The sequence below is a fragment of the Corythoichthys intestinalis genome, chromosome 12 (genome assembly GCF_030265065.1).
Source record: "Corythoichthys intestinalis isolate RoL2023-P3 chromosome 12, ASM3026506v1, whole genome shotgun sequence".
NCBI classification, from domain to species: domain Eukaryota; kingdom Metazoa; phylum Chordata; class Actinopteri; order Syngnathiformes; family Syngnathidae; genus Corythoichthys; species Corythoichthys intestinalis.
In genome coordinates this window covers 17,425,780-17,446,339 of record NC_080406.1, presented here as the reverse complement: position 1 = coordinate 17,446,339, position 20,560 = coordinate 17,425,780, and the positions used below count along the sequence as shown (strand labels likewise).

The following is a 20,560-nucleotide window of genomic DNA, read 5'->3' as shown; positions in this document are numbered from 1 at the left end:
GACGCGCTGGCACACCGGGTGCACCAATAAGAACCTCGCGTTGATGTGTCAATCACGGTGCCGCCGCCAGACCCCGGTGACGCTACAATATTCTGACAGAATAGCCAACGACGTCATGCATTAAGAGAGACAATAGCTAATTAATATGCTCACTCGCCACCCTGTGGTCTGGGGTGTGAATTGCAACCTGTCAAAATGACGGACGGACTTCAGTTTTTTCCGTCACCGTTTTACAAAAACCGGTCAACGACGGAAAATATTCGGTTAACGCGACCCCTGAGTACACGTATCAGCTCTTGCTGTGTAAAATAATCTTCTTAAGGGATGTCACTTTTTACATACCTAGTCTGTGTGGTCCACGGTAAATTTATTCCTGACAGCCAAAGTTGATAAGAATGAAAGATTCCCATTGGATTCCATAGAAAATGCATGTGGGTCATTTTTGACCCACTTGTGGAAGCTTAGGGTACTAATACAAAAATGACAATTTCTTCAAATGTATAAAAAGTTCATCAAAAATTTGAATGGCATTATATCAAGAACATGTTTTTTGAGGAATACCTGAAATATGAATTGATAACAATTTTTCATTCCGAAGATATTTCAAGAAAACAACCTCACCGGGTCATTTTTGACCCACTTATGCATCTAAGGGTTAAAAAAACACAACCAAAACAATATATAAAATAACAACTTTGTGTTTTTTTTTTGTTGTTGTTTTTTTTATTTTACTTTTGGAAAAATAAAATGTAAAATAAATAAATTGGAGAATAAGTACTGCTCTTTTTTTTTTTTTTTTTTTTTAAATTAAAAATACATTTTTAAAATAATGAGAAAATACTTGCTTTGATGAGGCTCAAAAATCATGATTTGGCCCTTTTTTTAGCTTGGCAATGTCTAAATGATTTGAGTATCAAAATAGTAATAATTGATTTACTTGTTGATTAATCATAGCTTTACTGACAGGCTTTTCATATTAACTCATTGGCTGCCATTGATGGAGATAGAAGTCAATTCATTTTGATTGGCATCGCTGCAAACCTTCCTAGTTCAAATGGATCAGACGTTTATCGCCGTCAATGGCGCTGAAACACAATCTTTTCCTATTTTTTCCGACGTCATGCTCATTCACTACCAAGTCTCCCACTTAAGTCAGCTTTTATTACAGGAGCAGCAGAGCAAAAGCAAGGTGTGCGCCAACGTCTTCTGCGGGGCGGGCCGGGAATGCGCCGTCAATGAGAAGGGGGAGCCCAGCTGCCTCTGCATTGAGGTGAGTATGCGAGCAATGGAATGCGTGAGAATGTGGTCATTCCAATTTTCCACTGTTCTTCCAGAGCTGTAAGCCCCACAAGAGGTCAGTATGTGGCAGCAATGGGAAGACCTACAGGAACCACTGCGAGCTGCACAGAGACGCCTGTCTGAGTGGACTGAAGATTCAAGTGGCTTATGACGGACACTGCCAGGGTGCGTTTAGATGTTACTATTATATCACAATTTGTGGTTGTCAAAAGTGTACTGGAATGTATCCGGATACGAGATTTGATTGCAAAATTATCGATACTCAGTTATTTTTACACGACCACAAGTGATGACCTGTGGTTGTGCAAAAACAAATAAGTAGCGATACCTTTGCAATCAAATACTGTATCCGGATACAACATTTCAGTATTGATACTTTTGACAACCTTAAATAAAAGTAATCATTTTTCTGGTAATTTAAATCTAGCCTTGTCTGTTTTTGAAACACCTTTTAGAGAAAAAGACTGACCAAGCGGCTGCCAGCCCTGGTGAGTGTTACATTTTTGTTTTATTCATGTTTTTCCTTTCATGTGGCTGCGACTGACAAAAATAACACCTGGGGACCAATGTAGATGTTATTCAATGAATTATTCACAAGTGTTTACCTATAGCTCATGTCCCGTCCCGCAGTCGTATGTTACGCCGCAGACCGCAACGAGCTGAGGAGTCGTGTCATCCAGTGGCTGCAGACCGAGGTTGTCCCAGATGGCTGGTTTGTGAAGGGCTCCAACTTCTCTGACATCCTGCTCAAGTACTTTAAGGTAGGACCGCCCTCTGCACTTGCTGACCTCATCTATGAAATGGGGAAAAAAACTATGCTGTATGATTATATATTACCATAAATTCACAACTATAGAGTAGGGCTGTCAAAAGTATTGATATGATGTAGGGCTGACTCAAACGACTAATTTTCTCCTGATTAGTCAGCTGACTATTTTCACAATTAGTCGACTACTCTAATAATTTTTTTTTTTAACTAATTTAGCAATGAAATTTTTGTTGATGCTTATTAATTCACCAAAACATTTTGGAACATTTACATTCTTTATTACAGTACAAATAAACACTTAAATAACAATAATAAATCACAAATCAACAATGAGGTCAAATGCTGATAACATTAGTGCAAAAGAATGGAATGTAAACTGATTCAGAACACTGACTACGCCTTTCCAACATGATTCAAAACAATTCTTAAAAAAAAATCTAGTATTAATATTACAGTATACTACTATATATAGAATAGTATTATCATATTTATAATTATTCATTTGCAATCAGATTTTTCACAAAGGGTGTCATTTTAAAGCTATTCTTAGTGTAGAATCTGAATTCTGAAGTATTTGGGATTAACTCCAGAAATTGTTATTTATATGATGAACATGATGTGCTTTTATTTTGAAATGTTCACCGGAATTACGTTCGTTAAACCGCTAACCGTAAGCTTTACACTCTGCAAAATTGCATGTGTTGTCATTAAGATTTTGCGTTTTGGAGAAGACTGCCAATGTTTTATAGCAGGCTAAAGTAGGTTTTTGTTATTCCCCATTAGCCTCAATGTAGCAATGCTAACATTTACAGTGTCTAATATAGATGTGTTTCCTTATGTTGTATGTCTGAACTTGAATTCTACAGCGTTTTGATGACCAATAAACGTCTGTGGAAGTGGAGACTGGAGTCTCATATTCCGCACAACACGCACGCACAAATGTATGCACGCACGCACCCGGCGATAAAACGCAGCCGTGAAAATTACTGCCCTCATTTTAATTTACCGTGCGATAAATGGACTCATTGCATATCGCGACAGGCTTAGCAACTTACAATAAAACATGTCGTTAGTTAGATAGATGGACTTACGATCTGCCAGCTTGTTGTCTCCTGTCGTCTTCCAAAAGTACAACCAGGTGACAGCGCTTTAGGTGTTCATTCACAGCCTACGCAGTCTGCTTTGCAAGCTTGACATTGAAGAGACAGGACGCAACAGTGTACCCTCCTTTGTTTCGTTGAAATAAGTAAATGTTTTGGCCACTCTGGTGCGCTTTTCTGGCTTTGTGTCACTTTCCCTGCTTGCATACCGAGCGTCCGAAATTCTCAACTTTCCACGCATATATTTTTTAAACGCTTCATTTAAACGCTTCATGCTCGTCGACGCATGTACTTCGTTGATGACATCGACTACGTCGACTAGTCGGGACAGCTCTAATGTGATGTTGTATCTGAATACAGTATTTGATTACAAAAGTATCACAACTCAGTTATTGGTTTTTGCATGACCACAAGTTATCAGAAATTTGTTGGCATGGGGTAAATTTGATTTTGCACCTCTTGATGGTAATGGAAGATGTTTTTGCATTTTCCTTGTTAACACATTGGCTTCCATTGATGGGATTAAACGTCTATTTCATTTGAAGTGGGAGGGCTGGCAGAAAATGAACGAATATTCAATGGCAATGTAGCCGAATTTCACCTTCTGCCACCCTCCCTGTCATAAGCAGCTGTCTAAAGTCAGGAAACCCCACGGATGTCTAACATCGTCATTTCAGAGCTTAAGCTTGCTGTCTAGCTAGGACTTGGCTCCAACATCTTGACGAGGACAGTACAATGACATGTTTTTGGATAGTTATTTTGAAATTTAGGGAGTACACTCAAAAAAATGACTCCGGTAGGTTGTAAAGTTTACTAAAAGACAATGTACATTTTCAGCAAGAACACATCATGTTTCCAAGGTGAGCATGATTCAATCATGCAGTCCATACATAAACATGAACAATGAATGAGTAGCTAGATTAGATCATGTTGATGCAACATAATGTTAACGTGCCTTTCCAACCAATTGCAATAGTCTCGTCATTTTGTTGCGAGATTTAAAAGTAGGGTTGCCAACTCCCTGAAAAAATAAGTGACACCTCATTGGTAGAGCCGGCCGGCCCAATAACCGTCACCATTTAATTATTATTTTGTTTGTGAAAATTGTTTTTTTTTTTATTAGATGGGTCTTTGCAAGGCACAAGCCCAGCTAGTAAAATTCCTCAACTTTATTTTTATTTCTTTCTTTCATAATCTTATTATCCACGTTTTTTTGGCGTACTGAAGACTCCAAACCGTTTGACCGACCGGCACCGTTTGAATATCAAAATGGCCGGAATTCCATTCATTTTTAATGGCAAACATTTTCCCTTCATTTTCAATGACAGGAAAACATAGGTGGTTGTGATTTTTGACCACTTACCATTACAGCCCATTGACATTGAAGTGGGGCCTAAGTAAGTCAATACCACTGACAGCCATGTACGTCCATGCCATTGACTATCATGAATGTCGCTACTATTGATGCCAATGTACTGGATTCCATTGAGGCATATATAAATTGATGCCATTGACGGCCATTTACGTTAAAATTAGGGCTGTCAAACGATTAAAATTTTTAATCGAGTTAATCACAGCTTAGAAATTAATTCATCGTAATTAATCGCAATTCAAACCATCTCTAAAATATGCCATATTTTTCTGTAAATTATTGTTGGAATGGAAAGATAAGACAAGATGGATATATACATTCAATATAATGTAAATAAGTACTGTATTTGTATATTATAACGATAAAGCCACAAGATGGCATTAACATTATTAACATTCTTTCTGTGAAAGGGATCCACGGATAGATTCTTAAAGGATATATGTGAGTTTGTGTATTGTGACTAAATTTTGCCAATATAGTGTATTTGTTGAGCTTTCAGTAAAAGATAATGTAGTGACAAAACTGTTCTGCCCAAATGCATGATGGGAAGTGGGTAACCATGACTGTGTGTAGCGGCTGCATATCGTCTCTGTGTTGTGTACAATGCAGGGTGTTAAGAAAAAGATCAGTTCCTGTTAGTCTTCCCCACGTTGCTCGCCTCAATAGTTAGTATAGTTGTGGATGACATGTCAAAGCTTTAGATGAATAAAAGCACGGTCCAAATGAATGCTTGCATCCACTTCACTCACTTGTCACTGCCTCTTAACTCTATATATGCGTAGAACGGCGCCATTGTAGTCTGTTTGCGGCAATGCATGAGTGGGTCGTTCCGTGCATGCATTAAATATTTTAACGTGATTAATTTAAAAAATTAATTACTGCCCGTTAACGCGATAAATTTGACAGCCCTAGTTGTGCCTTATGTTAGTTCAACATGTGTGCTTTATGTTAAAAGAACACAATTGGTTAATACTGAAGGAAAGCAATTTAATCAGGTGCAAATTATGTATTTCTTTAATGTCGGTTCAACATGTATTTTGGGGTGAACATGAATGCCTTATATTGGCTCAACAAGAGTGCGTTATGTTCGCGCAACATAAGTGCCTAATGTTGGCGAGACATGTGTGCTTTATGTTAAAAGGACACAATTGCTAAATGCTGAAGGAAAGCAATATTATCAGGTGCAAATTCTTTCCATAATTTTTTTATGTCAGTTCAACACCCCATTTTTTTGAGTGTATTTACTGGGCACTTAAAGAGTTCATTACGATTCATGCGGAAATTCTAGTTACGTCGCCAACATAGGAACGGAGCTCGTTCGTAACCCGGAAGGGACTACCTCTATTGTGAAAAACTACGGTACTGTGTTGTGCCATTTGTAACCTCAAAATGTCATCTGTTGGTACTTTTTTAAACATGGATGCAAAAGTTGTACCAAAATTGAAAGTGTTTTTTTGCGTTTTTTTTTTTACAGTCATATGACAGCGGTGATTCCATGATGGACTCCTCTGAGCTGCTCAAGTTCATCCAACACAATGAGTCTGTGGCCACCGAGATGCAGTCCTATGCTGACCAGGAGAGCAACAAACTTCTAAGGTTGGTATACGTTAATGTTTACTGGCTAGGTTGGGAAAGATAAGGCTAAAGTTAGACCTTCCTTTTTTTGACCTTGTTGCTACATGCATATCTTTACTCTGTGTGCCAAAGCTATTTTCAGAAAGGTTACTGAACTTTATCTGGCCTAGTGTAAACTATACTAGTGGGGGCACTGCTTAAGGGGACCCGTAGACTTTGCTCATCGTAAGTTTGTGTTCTCTAGGAGTCTGTGTGTTGATGCTCTGATTGAGCTGTCTGATGAGAATGCAGACTGGAAATTGAGCTTTGATGAGTTCCTCAACTGCTTGAAGCCTGGATTCAATCCACCAGAAAAGAGTAAGGGCAAACACAACATCCATCTTTCCATTTTTGTGTACTTCTTGTGACGGCTAAGAAAATACTTTGATCACGATACAAAAAATTTCAGCTTGATATCAATACTGAATACCTTTTTAAATACCTCATAAATAAGAAACCCAACACTTTCAATTCCATTGACGATAGAATTCCAATTGTATGGCATCCAATCATCCTTCTGCTGTGAATTGAAATCAGTTTGTTACAAGTTCATGTTCATATATGGCGGAAAACACTGCTCTGAGACCCCCAATTTGGCCAAATTTAAAAATTGTCTTATATGCAAGTTTGATACATCATTGGAAAGCTTAAAATCTCAATTTTCTGGGGGAAGAACAATTTTGAACAGGAGGGCATTAAAAAAAAAAAAAAATTTAAACAGCTCAACCCTAACTGGAGGTGAGAGCATAATTAAAGACGCCATGATTTTAACGAGCTATTATTGCGTAATTACCTCTTTTTGATCCAAAGACTCCATGTATTATGTATCACCCAGTGTCAAGACACAGCTGTGAATGGCCACAGCAGGATTTTTGGGGGGGATTTTATGGGTGAAACACAGTAATATAGCAAGGGTCACGGTGCAGAAATCGCAGACATCAAGGAGTAATCGAGATTTTCATTGTCATATATTTACCCTTTTAAACATTTTTTTTTTTTCTCAATTTTTGTTTGCTTGGATCGATTATTTTTCATCTAAAATATTGGGGAAAATGCAACAGTATCCATCCATCCATCCATTATCTTCCGCTTGTTCCGGGGTCGGGTTGCGGGGGCAGCAGCTTTAACAGGGAAGCCCAGACTTCCCTCTCCCCAGCCACTTCAACCAGCTCCTCCGGCGGGATCCCAAGGCGTTCCCAGGCCAGCCGAGAGACATAGTCTCTCCAGCGTGTCCTGGGTCGTCCCCGGGGCCTCCCGCCGGTGGGACATGCCCGGAACACCTCTCCAGGGAGGCGTCCGGGAGGCATCCGAACCAGATGCCCGAGCCACCTCAGCTGGCTCCTCTCTACGCGGAGGAGTAGCGGCTCGACGCCGAGTCCCTCCCGGATGACCGAGCTTCTCACCCTATCTCTAAGGGAGAGCCCGGACACCCTGCGGAGGAAACTCATTTCGGCCGCTTGTATCCGGGATCTTGTTCTTTCGGTCACGACCCAAAGCTCGTGACCATAGGTGAGGGTAGGAACGTAGATCGACTGGTAAATCGAGAGCTTTGCCTTTCGGCTCAGCTCCTTCTTCACCACTACGGACCCGTGCAGAGTCCGCATTACTGCAGACGCCGCACCGATTCGCCTGTCGATCTCCCGCTCCCTAAATTTTCCCTTGCCCGGACGCGGGTTACCGGGGCCTCCCTCTGGAGCCAGGCCTGGAGGTGGGGCTCGAAGGCAAGCGTCTGGTGGCCAGGCCTGTCCCCATGGGGCCCGGCCGGGCTCAGCCCGAAAAGGCAACGTGGGTTCCCCTTCCCATGGGCTCACCACCTGTGGGAGGGGCCAAAGGGGTCGGGTGCGTAGGGAGTTGGGCGGCAGCCAAAGGCAGGGGCCTTGGCGGTCCGACCCCCAGCTGCTGAAGCTAAATGCAACAGTAACGGAAAAAAAATTAAGCGATAGTTATTAGGTAGATATCCGTGACTTTTTTACAGACGCCAATTTTTTCATTGTGACATAATTTATATAATTTTTAACATTTTAATATTATAATTTTTAAGGTCTTTTTTTTTTTTTTTTAAGAAATATGAGACATCAATAAATGATTCTAAGCTAAAAACGACAGACATTTTGAATAATAAATATAATTGATTACCTTCGTTTTATGGCTGGGTTAAAACAAAAGCGGTTGAGCGACGTCTGTAAACGGGGGTTTTCAGGGTAAAACGGACAAATTGAAAATAGTTCGGGGGCCTCATGCACCATGAATCTGCTATGGCAGCATATAGACATATTGTTCTATCAAACAGTTCTTTTGACTTACAATACAGCAGTTTATTTCAAAGAGGAATAGAAGAGCAGAAACTGCTTTTTCAGTCTTGCCTGTGTTTTCCCCCATATACAGTATATGTTCATTCGCTGCTAGCCTTCCCAGCTTCAAATGTATTGGAACTCCAGCGTTGTTTTGGATGTTTGTTGTGTGTATTAGTCTATCATGTTCTCATTGTAGAGCCTTCAAAAATGCCATGCTATAAAAAGAAAAGTGAAGATAATCCAAATTCACTAATGGGGGGTTATTTTACTTTATTAGGCCAGATGTTTGTATGTTTTTGTCCTTCTTCATACAACCATTGTGGTAGACGATACAGTGGAAATATTTTTTACCATGTAGTACATATAAAACACAAGAAACAAATTAGGTATCTGTGCATCTGTGTGGCAGACGTGTGTGCTGGCATTGATAAGGGATTGCTGTAATTCAGTATGTGTACCATGCTTAGAAGCCAAAATGTGGGCTAAAGTTCAGAGCACTGAATCCTGAGGCTTCTGCACACGCATTTTCCTGTCTGGCTATTGAGAAACTCTAGCAATTATAATTGTCGCGATGCAAAAAAAGTTTTTTTTTAACTCGATATCAATGCTAAAAAAAATATTCAATGCCATTCTTGTTACTACATAAATAAAAAACTAAATCTAAAAAAAAAATATATATATATAAAATATATATTTTTTTTTTAACTCTTTCAGTGCCCATGATGATGGTAGACATCAAATCATGTGGCTCTTTAAAACTAACTCAACTCTTTAAAGCAGTTTGTCACTTGTAGACATTCAAGCCATATGAGGTGGAAGGGCTGACGGTAGGGCTGCAACTCACAATTATCTTTATAATCGATTAATCAAACGATTAATGAATGGATTAATCGGATAAGTATCATTTTTTTCAGTTACCTTCGCAATTACCTTGAAGTTGTTTTAGGCATGTTGTAAGTAACAATAAAGACAAAATGGATGATTACTTCCTTTAAAAATTATATTTTATTACAGCTTCATGACTTAACATGTAATCTACAACTGCACTGTTTTAAGTATATAAAACTTGTTAAAGTTTTAATAAAGGTTCTGAGTATAAAACATAAGAAATTCTCTGGACATAAATCAAGTTTTTGTCATTGTGTCAATTACTCATTTTCTTTAAACTAAACAAAAACAGTCGAATAAGGAGGAGGCAGACTGTAATGAATCCGTTTTTATTTATTTATTTTTTCAAACATTCATTCATTTTCCGAGACGCTTATCCTCACTGGGGAGCTGGAGCCAATCCCAGCTAACTATGGGTTGCCAGCCAATCGTGGGCACAACTAGACAAACAACCACTCGAGCACACACTCATACTTACGGACAATTTAGAGTGTTCGATCAGCCTACCATGCATGTTTTTAGGATGTGTGGGGAAACCGGAGTACCCGGCGACAACCCATGCAGACACGGGGAGAACAGGCAAACTCCACACAGGAATTGGGATTGAACCTTTGATCTCAGAACTGTGAGGCGGACGTGCTAACCACTCTGCCACCAAACAGTTTTCAAGCAGCTGTTCATAAATACAATCCAAATCCAATTTCAAAGCACACTCTCTTGTATGACACTTTACAGTTGGAATGGAAGTTTATTTTGAAAGGATACTCTTAGCTGTTATATAAAAAATGGGTTTATGTGTGTTTTTTCTTTATAAAAGAAATGAGACAACTTAAATGCCTAACAATAATTCAAGTGTGAATATGCTTCTCCAAAACACAATACAAACGAACAGTTAAGACACTGATTAGCATAATTGCTAACTAGCTTAGTGCTCCGTGCTTATTAGTAACGTCTCATCAATAAAGAATACAAACAATTGGCTTCATTTTCTCACCTCTCACAGTCAGACAATCTAACTCTCGAGACGGTAATATTATTGATTAAGCAACCCAAACTGAGTATAGCAGTGAACTCTCTCTCTCGAGCTCTAATCACTGGCGCGCATGCGCAGCATCACATTACACACAAACGAGGACCCAAACGGGACTGCTCATAGCTGCTGGCAAAAATCGATTATCAAATTCGATGGCAACTAATATATTAAATTTAATCGATTAGTTGTTGCAGCTTTAGCTGACAGCCCTCCAACTTCAAGCATCGTCAATAGCAGCCTATAATTAACAAGGAAAATGCAAATATGTCATCCATTACTATTAAGAGTAGTGCAAAATCAAATTGCGACCTTGTCACGCAAAAACAAATGAGTGAGTACTAGGGTTGTTCCGATCATGTTTTTTTGCTCCCGATTTGATCCCGATCGTTTTAGTTTGAGTATCTGCCGATGCCGATATTTCCCGATCCGATTGTTTTTTTTTGCTCCCGATTCAATTCCAATCATTCCCGATAATTTTTCCCGATCATATACATTTTGGCAATGCATTAAGAAAAAAATGAATAAAACTCGGACGAATATATACATTCAACATACAGTACATAAGTATTGTATTTGTTTATTATGACAATAAATCCTCAAGATGGCATTTACATTATTAACATTCTTTCTGTGAGAGGGATCCGCGGATAGAAAGACTTGTAATTCTTAAAGGATAAATGTGACTTTGTATATTGTGACTAAATATTGCCATCTAGTGTATTTGTTGAGCTTTCAGTAAATGATACTGTAGCCATTTAACTTCTGCCCAAATGCATGATGGGAAGTGCAACCATGACTGTGCGTAGGGACACCAATTGATATATCTTCTCTGCGTTGGGAAAGAACATAGGGTGTTAAGAAAATGATCAATTACTATCTTTCTTCCCCACATTGCCTCCCACGTTATTTTTAATTTCTGAGAGAGGTATTGTAAGGTCTAAGCCACATAAAAAATGGCCCCAAAGGCTGTCAAAATTCTCTCTACTCATTATAGCGCTATCTATAGGTAAAACGGCGTCTTTATAGATTGAACGCGACAATGCGTGAGTGGGTCGTGCAGCGCATGCGTTAATTATTGAACGTGATTAATTTTAAAAAATTAATTGCCGCCATTAACGCAATAAATTTGATAGTCCTACTTTAAGCCAAAACTACTCTGGATGACTGTTAGACATTTTGTCTGTAACGTAAAATACAATTAGAAAACGATTTAGATAAAAAATAAACAGTATATATATTAAAAAAAGGCATGTCCGATATTTTTTTGCCGATTCCGATACTTTGAAAATGACGTGATCGGACCCGATCGATCGGGACATCTTTAGTGAGTGCCAATATTTTCTAAATAAATATCGTACCCGGAAATATATCAGCATCAATACTTTGTACCACACTCAGTACACAAAACTGTTCCCACTATGTGTAAAGCAGTGCACTATTATCTTAGCTTCTAATGAGATCCTCTCCACAGAATGTGCATTGGAGGACGAGACTTACGAGGATGGCGCAGAAACCCAAGTGGAGTGTAACCGATGCGTGTGCGCATGCGGCAACTGGGTTTGCACTGCTATGACCTGCACCGGTAAGCTGCAACATTATTATGTGCTTAGTTTCTCTTATCCAGTGTTGGGTTTGTAATAAATTACTTATCAAAGTACCTAGCAGTATAAGGTATCACTCATCTTAGAATAGTAATAATATTAAAGTTGCTGTAAAAGAGCTAGTTTCACCAGATGGAGGTTTAATAATTTTTCAAAAAATGTGGAATGAAAAGGGAAACTCACGGTGAAGTGCACATGCTCACGTTAAGCAAAGCAACCCACATACAGTCCCTGACAAAAGTCTTGTCGCTTATCCATTTTGTAGAAACAATTGCTAATAACCTGACTTTGAATTATTCAATTGGTTTCAGAAATGACTCATATCAAAGCTAAGACCCTCCCAAATGATGTTGAATGTACAAAAATATATTTGTTTCACTGAAAATAGATTTATCATTTAATGAAGACATAAAGGTCAATGAAAAGGGAAACTCACGGTGAAGTGCACATGCTCACTTTTAAGCAAAGCAACCCACATACAGTCCATGATAAAAGTCTTGTCGCTTATCCATTTTGTAGAAACAATTGCTTTTTAATGAAGACATAAAGGTCAAATTTTGGCAAGACAAAAGTTTTGTCACCTAAAGAAAGTAGTGTGAAAATAGAACAAAAAATGTACTTCAACTACAAAAATATGTTACTTAGCAAAAGCGAATTATGTAGTGGTGCTGTGAGATCCAAATTTAATATTTTGTATGACTTCCATGGGCTAGAAGGACTGCATCCATGCGGTTCAGCAAGGATTCATGAAATTTATTGATGAAGTCATCAGGAACATCAAAGAAAGCAGTCTTGCATGCCTCCCAGAGTTCATCAACATTCTTGGGTTTCGTCTTCCATGCTTCCTCTTTCATCCTTCCCCAGACGTGCTCAACGATCTCTCAGGGTGCAGACAATTAAAAAACCGTGTGGCATTTGCCAAGGCCCACAGCCTGTCAAAAGGATGGACGCTGGAAAAGTGGCAAAAGGTGGATTTTTCAGATGAATCTTCCATTGAATTACACCACAGTCGCCGCAAATATTGCAGGAGACTTACTGGAGTTTGGTGGTGGCAAAATCATGGTCTGGGGTTACATCCAGTATGGGGGTGTGCGAGAGATCTGCAGGGTGTAAGGCAACATAAATAGTCTGAAATATCAACAAATCTTACCTGCCTCTTACATTCCTAACCGTAAAAAGGGACAAATTCTGCAGCAGGATGGTGCTCCATCGCATACTTCAATCTCTACCTCAAAGTTCCTCAAGGCAAAGAAGATCAAGATCCTCCAGGACTGGCCAGCCCAGTCACCAGACTTGAGCATGTCTGGGGTAGGATGAAAGAGGAAGCATGGAAGACGAAACCCAAGAATGTTGATGAACTCTGGGAGGCATGCAAGACTGCTTTCTTCGATGTTCCTCATGACTTCATCAATAAATTGTATAAATCCTTGCCGAACCGCATGGATGGAGTCCTTCAACCCCATGGAGGTCATACAAAATATTTAAATTTGGATCTCACAGCACCGCTCCTTAATTCGCTTATGTTATTTAACATTTTTTTGTAGTTGAAGTACATTTTTTGTTCAATTTTCACACTACTTTCTGTAGGCGACAAAACTTTTGTCTTGCCAAAATTTGACCTTTATGTCTTCATTAAATGATAAATCTTTTTTCAGTGAAACAAATATATTTTTGTACATTCGACCTCATTTGGGAGTGTCTTAGCTTTCATATGAGCCGTTTCTGAAAACAATTGAATAATTAAAAGTCAGGTTATTAGCAATTGTTTCTACAAAATGGATAAGCGACAAGACTTTTATCATGGACTGTATGTGGGTTGCTTTGCTTAAAAGTGAGCATGTGCACTTCACCGTGAGTTTCCCTTTTCATTGACATTTATGTCTTCATTAAATGATAAATCTATTTTCAGTGAAACAAATATATTTTTGTACATTCAACATCATTTGGGAGTGTCTTAGCTTTCATATGAGCCCTTTCTGAAACCAATTGAATAATTAAAAGTCAGGTTATTAGCAATTGTTCTACAAAATGGATAAGCGACAAGACTTTTGTCAGGGACTGTATAGTGTAGCAGTGATGGATGCTCGCCTTTCAATGAGGGGAAGCTCAAAGTGTGTCCGCCTATGAGTGCTTTGTGTTGATGGGCGGGCTTAGTGACCCGCGCTGCTCGGTAGGGAAAGAAACTGGAGTGCCAGAAGTCAAGTCTTGAAACACAAGCAGCCACAATAGAAAAAACCCAATAAGATTGATTTTTTTTTTTGCGAGTCGTTTTTAACACTTAAGTGTCGCTAAGATGATTAGGAAAGTCTCCAGTTCAACTGAAAACAACAGAATGAAAAGGGAAAAATGATTCCACCACAAGATCGCTGATTCAATCATTTTAATGTCAATCAAAAAAGGATTAAGCCTTAGACTGACAATCCAATCATCATGCATAAAGTGAGTTGTCCGGGCCGGTCGAGGCCTGCCTATTGTCCATAGACCGCCAGAGACGCCCAGCGTCTGATGGGTGGGACAATGACTCGTCTCATTTCACTGCTTTGGAACAACCTAATTTCAACTGAACTGACTGCTCGCGTCTCCACGCTGTTTAAAGTGCTGTGAAGGTGTGCAAATGAATAGGAAAAAAAAGCCATGTTATAAGAAGCTGATTCTGAACAAAAGTTGAGCGCGTTGAAGCGTATATTTATTTAATGACATGTATACACAACATTATACATCACTTATATATTTTTTGACACTTTAGGGGAAGCTGAGGTTCTCTTGCAGTCTTAGAGCAATTGCCACAGACTCATAAATGTATATACTGTAAGTAACTGTTAGCTGTTTTGTGTCGGGCGACTTCTATGGCTCAATTGTAGCGCATGGTTAGTTATTATTAGTTACTAGTTATTACAAGTTATTTTCTCTACTACTTCCTCAGACTAATATGAAATGTGTGATTTTTTTAAAATTGTTTTTTTGGAGTAACTAACCCCAACACTGGGTATCTCCTCTTTAACTCATTTTGTGCTCAGACAAGACGGCTGCAGCAGATGACTCAATAGACGGAGGTGTAGAGATGACAGAGGAGGAGTGGGACCTCCGTGTAGCCGAGCTCAACAAACACCAGGTTTGCTTTTTTTTCTTTTTTTATCAGTAAACCAACAAACCCTATGATCTGATTTGGTGTGTTTTGCTTGACGAAGCAGATTTAAAATGAATTTGCTTACATCCTCTTTTCAAATTTGGCTATGTAAGCGTTTAGCTCACATAATAACACGAGAAAAGATGGATCAGCATATTTTCACCAGGAAATTGTCTCAAGACACAAATCATGTGATTACTGTGTGTTAGAGGCTGACATGAGGGTGGATTTTGACTCTCGATTTGTTGCTGTTTTATAACTAAGTAACATACGAAGACACAAAAAACATGTTTTGAGACTGTCCCCGATAATACGGACTCGTGCTATAAATGCCAGCTAATGAGTTAATGCAACTTCAGTTTGATACACACTTCTGAAATGAGAAATTTGCTCTTTAATGACATCTAAACTACTGTTCAAAAGTTTGGGGTCTAAGCAACCCCGAACCTTTGAACTGTGTGTATCATATGGGATTTTTCATTATGTACACTTAAGCCTGTCGCAATATGCAATAATTCCATTTATCTATCGCACGATAAATAAAAATGAAGGCGGTTATTTTTCCGCTGCAATTTATCGCCTCACGTGCGTGCGCGCGTGCAGCAGACGTGCTGTTAAAAGTTCGGATTCCTTGTTACCGACTGCGCAAAATGCATCTTCGTTCCAGGTCTGGCAAAAAATAGCGCCGGAGCCAATTGTTCCCATTAGAGATGTCCCGATCACGTCATTTTCAAAGTATCGGAATCGGCAAAAAAATATCCGACATGCCTTTTTTTAATATATTTATATTTTTTAATTAAATCGTTTTCTAATTGTATTTCACGTTACAGACATAATGTGTTACACTCTTCCAGAGTCTTTAGTTCAAGCTTAAGGTAGGGTTATCAAATTTATCGCGTTAACGGTGAGAATTAATATATTTTTTACATTTATCACGTTACAATATTTAACGCAATTAATGCATGCGCTGCACGACCCACTCACGCATTGTCGCGTTCAAACTATAACGGCGCCGTTTTACCCATAGAGTATATAGAGCTATAAGGCAGCGTATAATGAGTAGAGTGAATTTTGGCAGCCTTTGGAACCTTTTTTTAAATGGCTAAAGCCTTACAGTCCCTCTCCCAACGATTAGAATAATCGTGGGAAGCAATGTGGGGAAGAAAGATAGTAGTTGATCTTTTTCTTAACACCCTGTGTTATTTCCCAACGCAGAGAAGATATATCAATTGGTACCACGACGCACAGTCATGGTTGCACTTCCCATCATGCATTTGGGCAGAAGTTAAATGGCTACAGTATCATTTACTGAAAGCTCAACAGATACACTAGATGGCAATATTTAGTCACAATATACAAAGTCACATTTATCCTTTAAGAATTACAAGTCTTTCTATCCGTGGATCCCTCTCACAGAAAGAATGTTAATAATGTAAATGCCATCTTGAGGATTTATTGTCATAATAAACAAATACAGTACTTACGTACTGCATGTTGAATGTATATATTCGTCCGAGTTTTATTCATTTTTTTCTTAATGCATTGCCAAAATGTATATGATCGGGAAAAACTATCGGGAATGATTGGAATTGAATCGGGAGCAAAAAAAAGCAATCAGATCAGGAAATATCTGGATCGGCAGATACTAAAACGATCGGGATCGGATCGGGAGCAGAAAAACATGATCGGAACAACCCTAGTTCCCATTATATCCTATTGTTCAACGTATACCGGCCGCGTCAGTGCTCCGGATTGACTGTGGACCATCTCCGGCGTGCCGGTGTTGTCGACGTGTGGGCGCTTCCGTCAGGGGTGACATTTCACACAGAGCGGCTATTTTTCGGCACAACTCCGGATATTTACAATGAAGTCCGCCAAAACATTGTTACCGACTTGGCTGCTACGGACAGCTGAATTGACATGATGAACATTAAGTGGCAAATTAAGAGCCCTATGCTTCAAACTCGTCCTGTTTATGAAAGTCGATTGTCATATGCTGGTGTTGTGCAGTTATGAGCAGACCTGACTTCTGTGGCGTTTGCTAACTTTTTTAAATGCGCGTACACACTAGATATCATGAAATAGGAAAGTAGATGTGCTACGTCCCATGCCATTGACTACGTGAGCCCAGAGTGATTATGGGACACGTAGTCCATATACTGCATCGATGAATTATAAACCGCCATGACTGAATGAATGGAAGTTAAGCAGGCCAAATCAATCCATACCAGTGACTATAGATAATGCTGCAAATATTGTTAATTCAGTACGTGACACAGATGGATTCGTACCACAAATAGGATGTCTTGCTCATGTAGTAAACCTAGCTGCTAAGACAGCTGTAGCAATCAACAGTGTGCCCCGCCTCACTTTACAAACAGTAAAGATTGTTCTCAGCACTTTTATACTAAATTTCTTCAGATCAGTAAAAAGTAAGCACATAAATATTATGCACTAAAATGCATGTTTATATGGTGGCAATTTAATTTTTGCTTGTTAGCAACAACAACAACAAAAAAATACAATTGTTTTTTTTTTTTTTCAGAGCATTAAATGTATTGAATCGGATCAAAAATCGTGTCCCTCTTATCGAAAATCGTACCGAACCGTGACTTAACTTTATCGTTGCATCCCTATAGAACACCATTGCAGAAGCTATGATGGGAAGAGTTTTCATTTGCCTAAATGCTCAAGTTATTAAGTGCAATTTTATTTTATTTTTTTCTTGAAAAGCACATTTTATTTATTCTGTGTTTCTGTGCGGTATTAATATTGTTGTCTTTTACTCAAGAGGCACGGTCTATTGCTTTTAGTTGTGATATTTTATATTATATATTTTTTAATTTAAGAGTAAATATTTATCACGTTTAAATGGGTGTACCTGATCTATTAATATATACTGTATTGTCACTATATTATTGTAAATTGTTTTTTTTTTTTTTTTAATTGAGGGGGCGCAATAATATCGCATATCGCAATAATTTATGAGATAAATTATCGCACACTAAAATTTGTTATCGCAACAGGCCTATGTACACTACAGTTCAATAGTTTGGGGTCGCTTAGACCGCTTTTTTTTTTTTTTTTTTTTTTTTTTTTCATTAGTCGACTAATCGTAAAAATAGTCTGCTGACTACCGGAACATATTTCCTCCACGCCCTTCGCACCCTTTTAACCCCTGACCCATTTTCATGCCTGATATTAACAGCGTGAGAAAGATAAAAACTTTTCTATTTGCTAGTTGCTTTTACGTCATTTTTGTTTTACCTAGCATGCACAATAAATGTTCATCATGTTGGTTTTAATTTTTTTAACCGCAGGAAACAGTGGAAAAAATGAAGGCAAGCACAAAGGAAGCCTAAAGGAGGACTTTTCCTAAGAGAGGATGCATACTACCACCCTTCGTCCATACTTGACGTATTTGACAGCCTGGCTGTATTTCTGTCTTATGTTTTATCTGCTATTTTAACTATTATTATTGTTACACATTTTATACAGTGTTAAAGTGTTTTGTTGACGTTGTTTGTTTCAAGGGACTATCTAACGATTCCCTCACGTTCAGTACTGTCTTATTTGATTGTAATAACTACTATTGTACACTTTTTACTATGTATTTTTGCAGTTAAGGACAAAAACGGATAAACATAGCGTGGGGACGTCTGAAACCAAAGAGACGCTGATTATGTACACAAAATTTCCAGGTAACATTACTCTAGAGTAGGGCTGGTTGATATGGCCTAAAAGTAAAATCTCAGATTTTCTTTCACCAAAAATTTGATTTAATTTTATTTTAACTTTTTTTCCCTCCCCTTACTTGTTTTTTTAGAAGAGACAATAAGAACAAAAGACACAAATCTTATCACGAGTTTTAACCTTAATAGAGCACACATTGGCGGCACTAGACATCCAATCCATTATGACTAGGAGGGGCAAATGGATCATCCGCAGTAAAATCCCTAAAATTAACCGATTTATCACCCAGGCCTACTCTGGACCCAGCAACAATGCTTTACCTTTGAAAATCACTCTTTACAGTGGGATTGTGTGTGTTTGAGAGATTGTGTTCTGTTTAGTACTTATGTGTTGATTTGTTTAACCCCTTGATGCTTGATAATTTACCGCATTTACTGCCAGCCATTGAGTTCGAAACGTCAAAAAGCATTGGGGGAATATGTAAGTACATAAAATAATAATAAAATAATTGAAAATAACTTGAAAAATATCAACTAATAATGGGAAAATCCTAAATTAAAACAAACATAAAAAGATTATTAAAAAATACATCTTTTGAAAATACTGTATACCATTTGAAAATAAATAGGAAAATATTTGGGGAGAATTATAAGAAATAGAAAATTGGAAATTATTCCTAAATTCCCCCTTTTTATTTTTGGAATTTATCGTATTTATTTTTGTTGTTGTTGTTTTAATTTTTTTTTTTTAAATATATAGCATATTTGAATTGTCTTTTTTTTTTTTTTTTTTAAATAGTATTTCCAAATGCTTTATGTACGTTCAGGCATCAAGGGGTTAAATTCTGTCTAAATTGGGAGGGTAAAAAAAAAACAGTGCCTTAGACTTGCAAACAGTATTTGCCTGCACAATGGATATTTTTTCCGTGCAATGACAGCGGTTTTGGTAACAGTGGGTTGCTGGTAAAGTGGCGATGGTGATTCAGACTGATAAATGGCCACTAAAAGCGACTAAGGAATGTGGATGGAAGACAATAAATCTTTTTACACCACCAAAGTTGTTCATTTTTTGTGTGTTTTATGATTTTATCAGTAACAAAAACAAACAACGAAATGACAGGAGCTGAACAATGAAAACACATTTTTAGGAACTGAAAAGAACTATCATCATAAGGGGGAAAAAACATTAACTTAAAGTATTGTTTTTGCAAAACTAACAAAAATGTAGTTAAATAATAGACAAATCCTTTTCTTATTTGTTTTTTGTTCTTTTTAGATCAAAATGAATTCAATAACTAAATTCATCCCCCACAAATGCTGTGTTTTGTTGAGTTTTATTATTATTATTATTATTTTAATTCTGCACATGACAAAATAACTCAAAGTATGAAAAATAACACCAAAAAAAAATCCCCTCTTTAACTAAATTAGACAACAAAAATCCTTTTCATGGTATGTTTTTGTGTGATAGAACCTATAAAGAATATGGGGCAAACAATTTTTTTGAATTAGTGTAACTGTGCACTGGAGTTGCTTATTTAAGTTCACGATGACGGATAGAGAGTTAAGGTTCGATCTTGCCAGAGACGCAGAAAGTCAAAGCGCCGCATGGGTCAACGTCGTTTAACTTGTTAAACAGTTGCTGTGGCAACTCTGTGTAAAACAGCAGCTTGAGCAGATTTGAGTGGACTCACTCAATGAAGCATTTAATAAAGAGAAGCATTTCTCTACTTTTTTTAAAAAAATGGAATGGGCGTATACTTTTTTTCTT

General features: G+C 38.1%; 1 protein-coding gene across 1 annotated transcript in view; it reads left to right on the top strand.

Moving 5' to 3' along the window:
* LOC130927225 (follistatin-related protein 1-like) overlaps window positions 1–19,846 on the top strand; it is a 43,596-nt gene extending 23,750 nt beyond the window's left edge. Inside the window, exons 3-11 of the mRNA XM_057852901.1 lie at window positions 1,169–1,270; window positions 1,335–1,464; window positions 1,755–1,787; window positions 1,930–2,060; window positions 6,015–6,136; window positions 6,360–6,472; window positions 11,841–11,951; window positions 14,988–15,082; window positions 18,418–19,846. Coding sequence (XP_057708884.1) covers window positions 1,169–1,270; window positions 1,335–1,464; window positions 1,755–1,787; window positions 1,930–2,060; window positions 6,015–6,136; window positions 6,360–6,472; window positions 11,841–11,951; window positions 14,988–15,082; window positions 18,418–18,459 — 879 coding nt within the window. The 3' untranslated portion in view covers window positions 18,460–19,846. The remainder of the gene's footprint in view (window positions 1–1,168; window positions 1,271–1,334; window positions 1,465–1,754; window positions 1,788–1,929; window positions 2,061–6,014; window positions 6,137–6,359; window positions 6,473–11,840; window positions 11,952–14,987; window positions 15,083–18,417) is intronic.
* The last annotated feature ends 714 nt before the right edge of the window (window positions 19,847–20,560 follow it).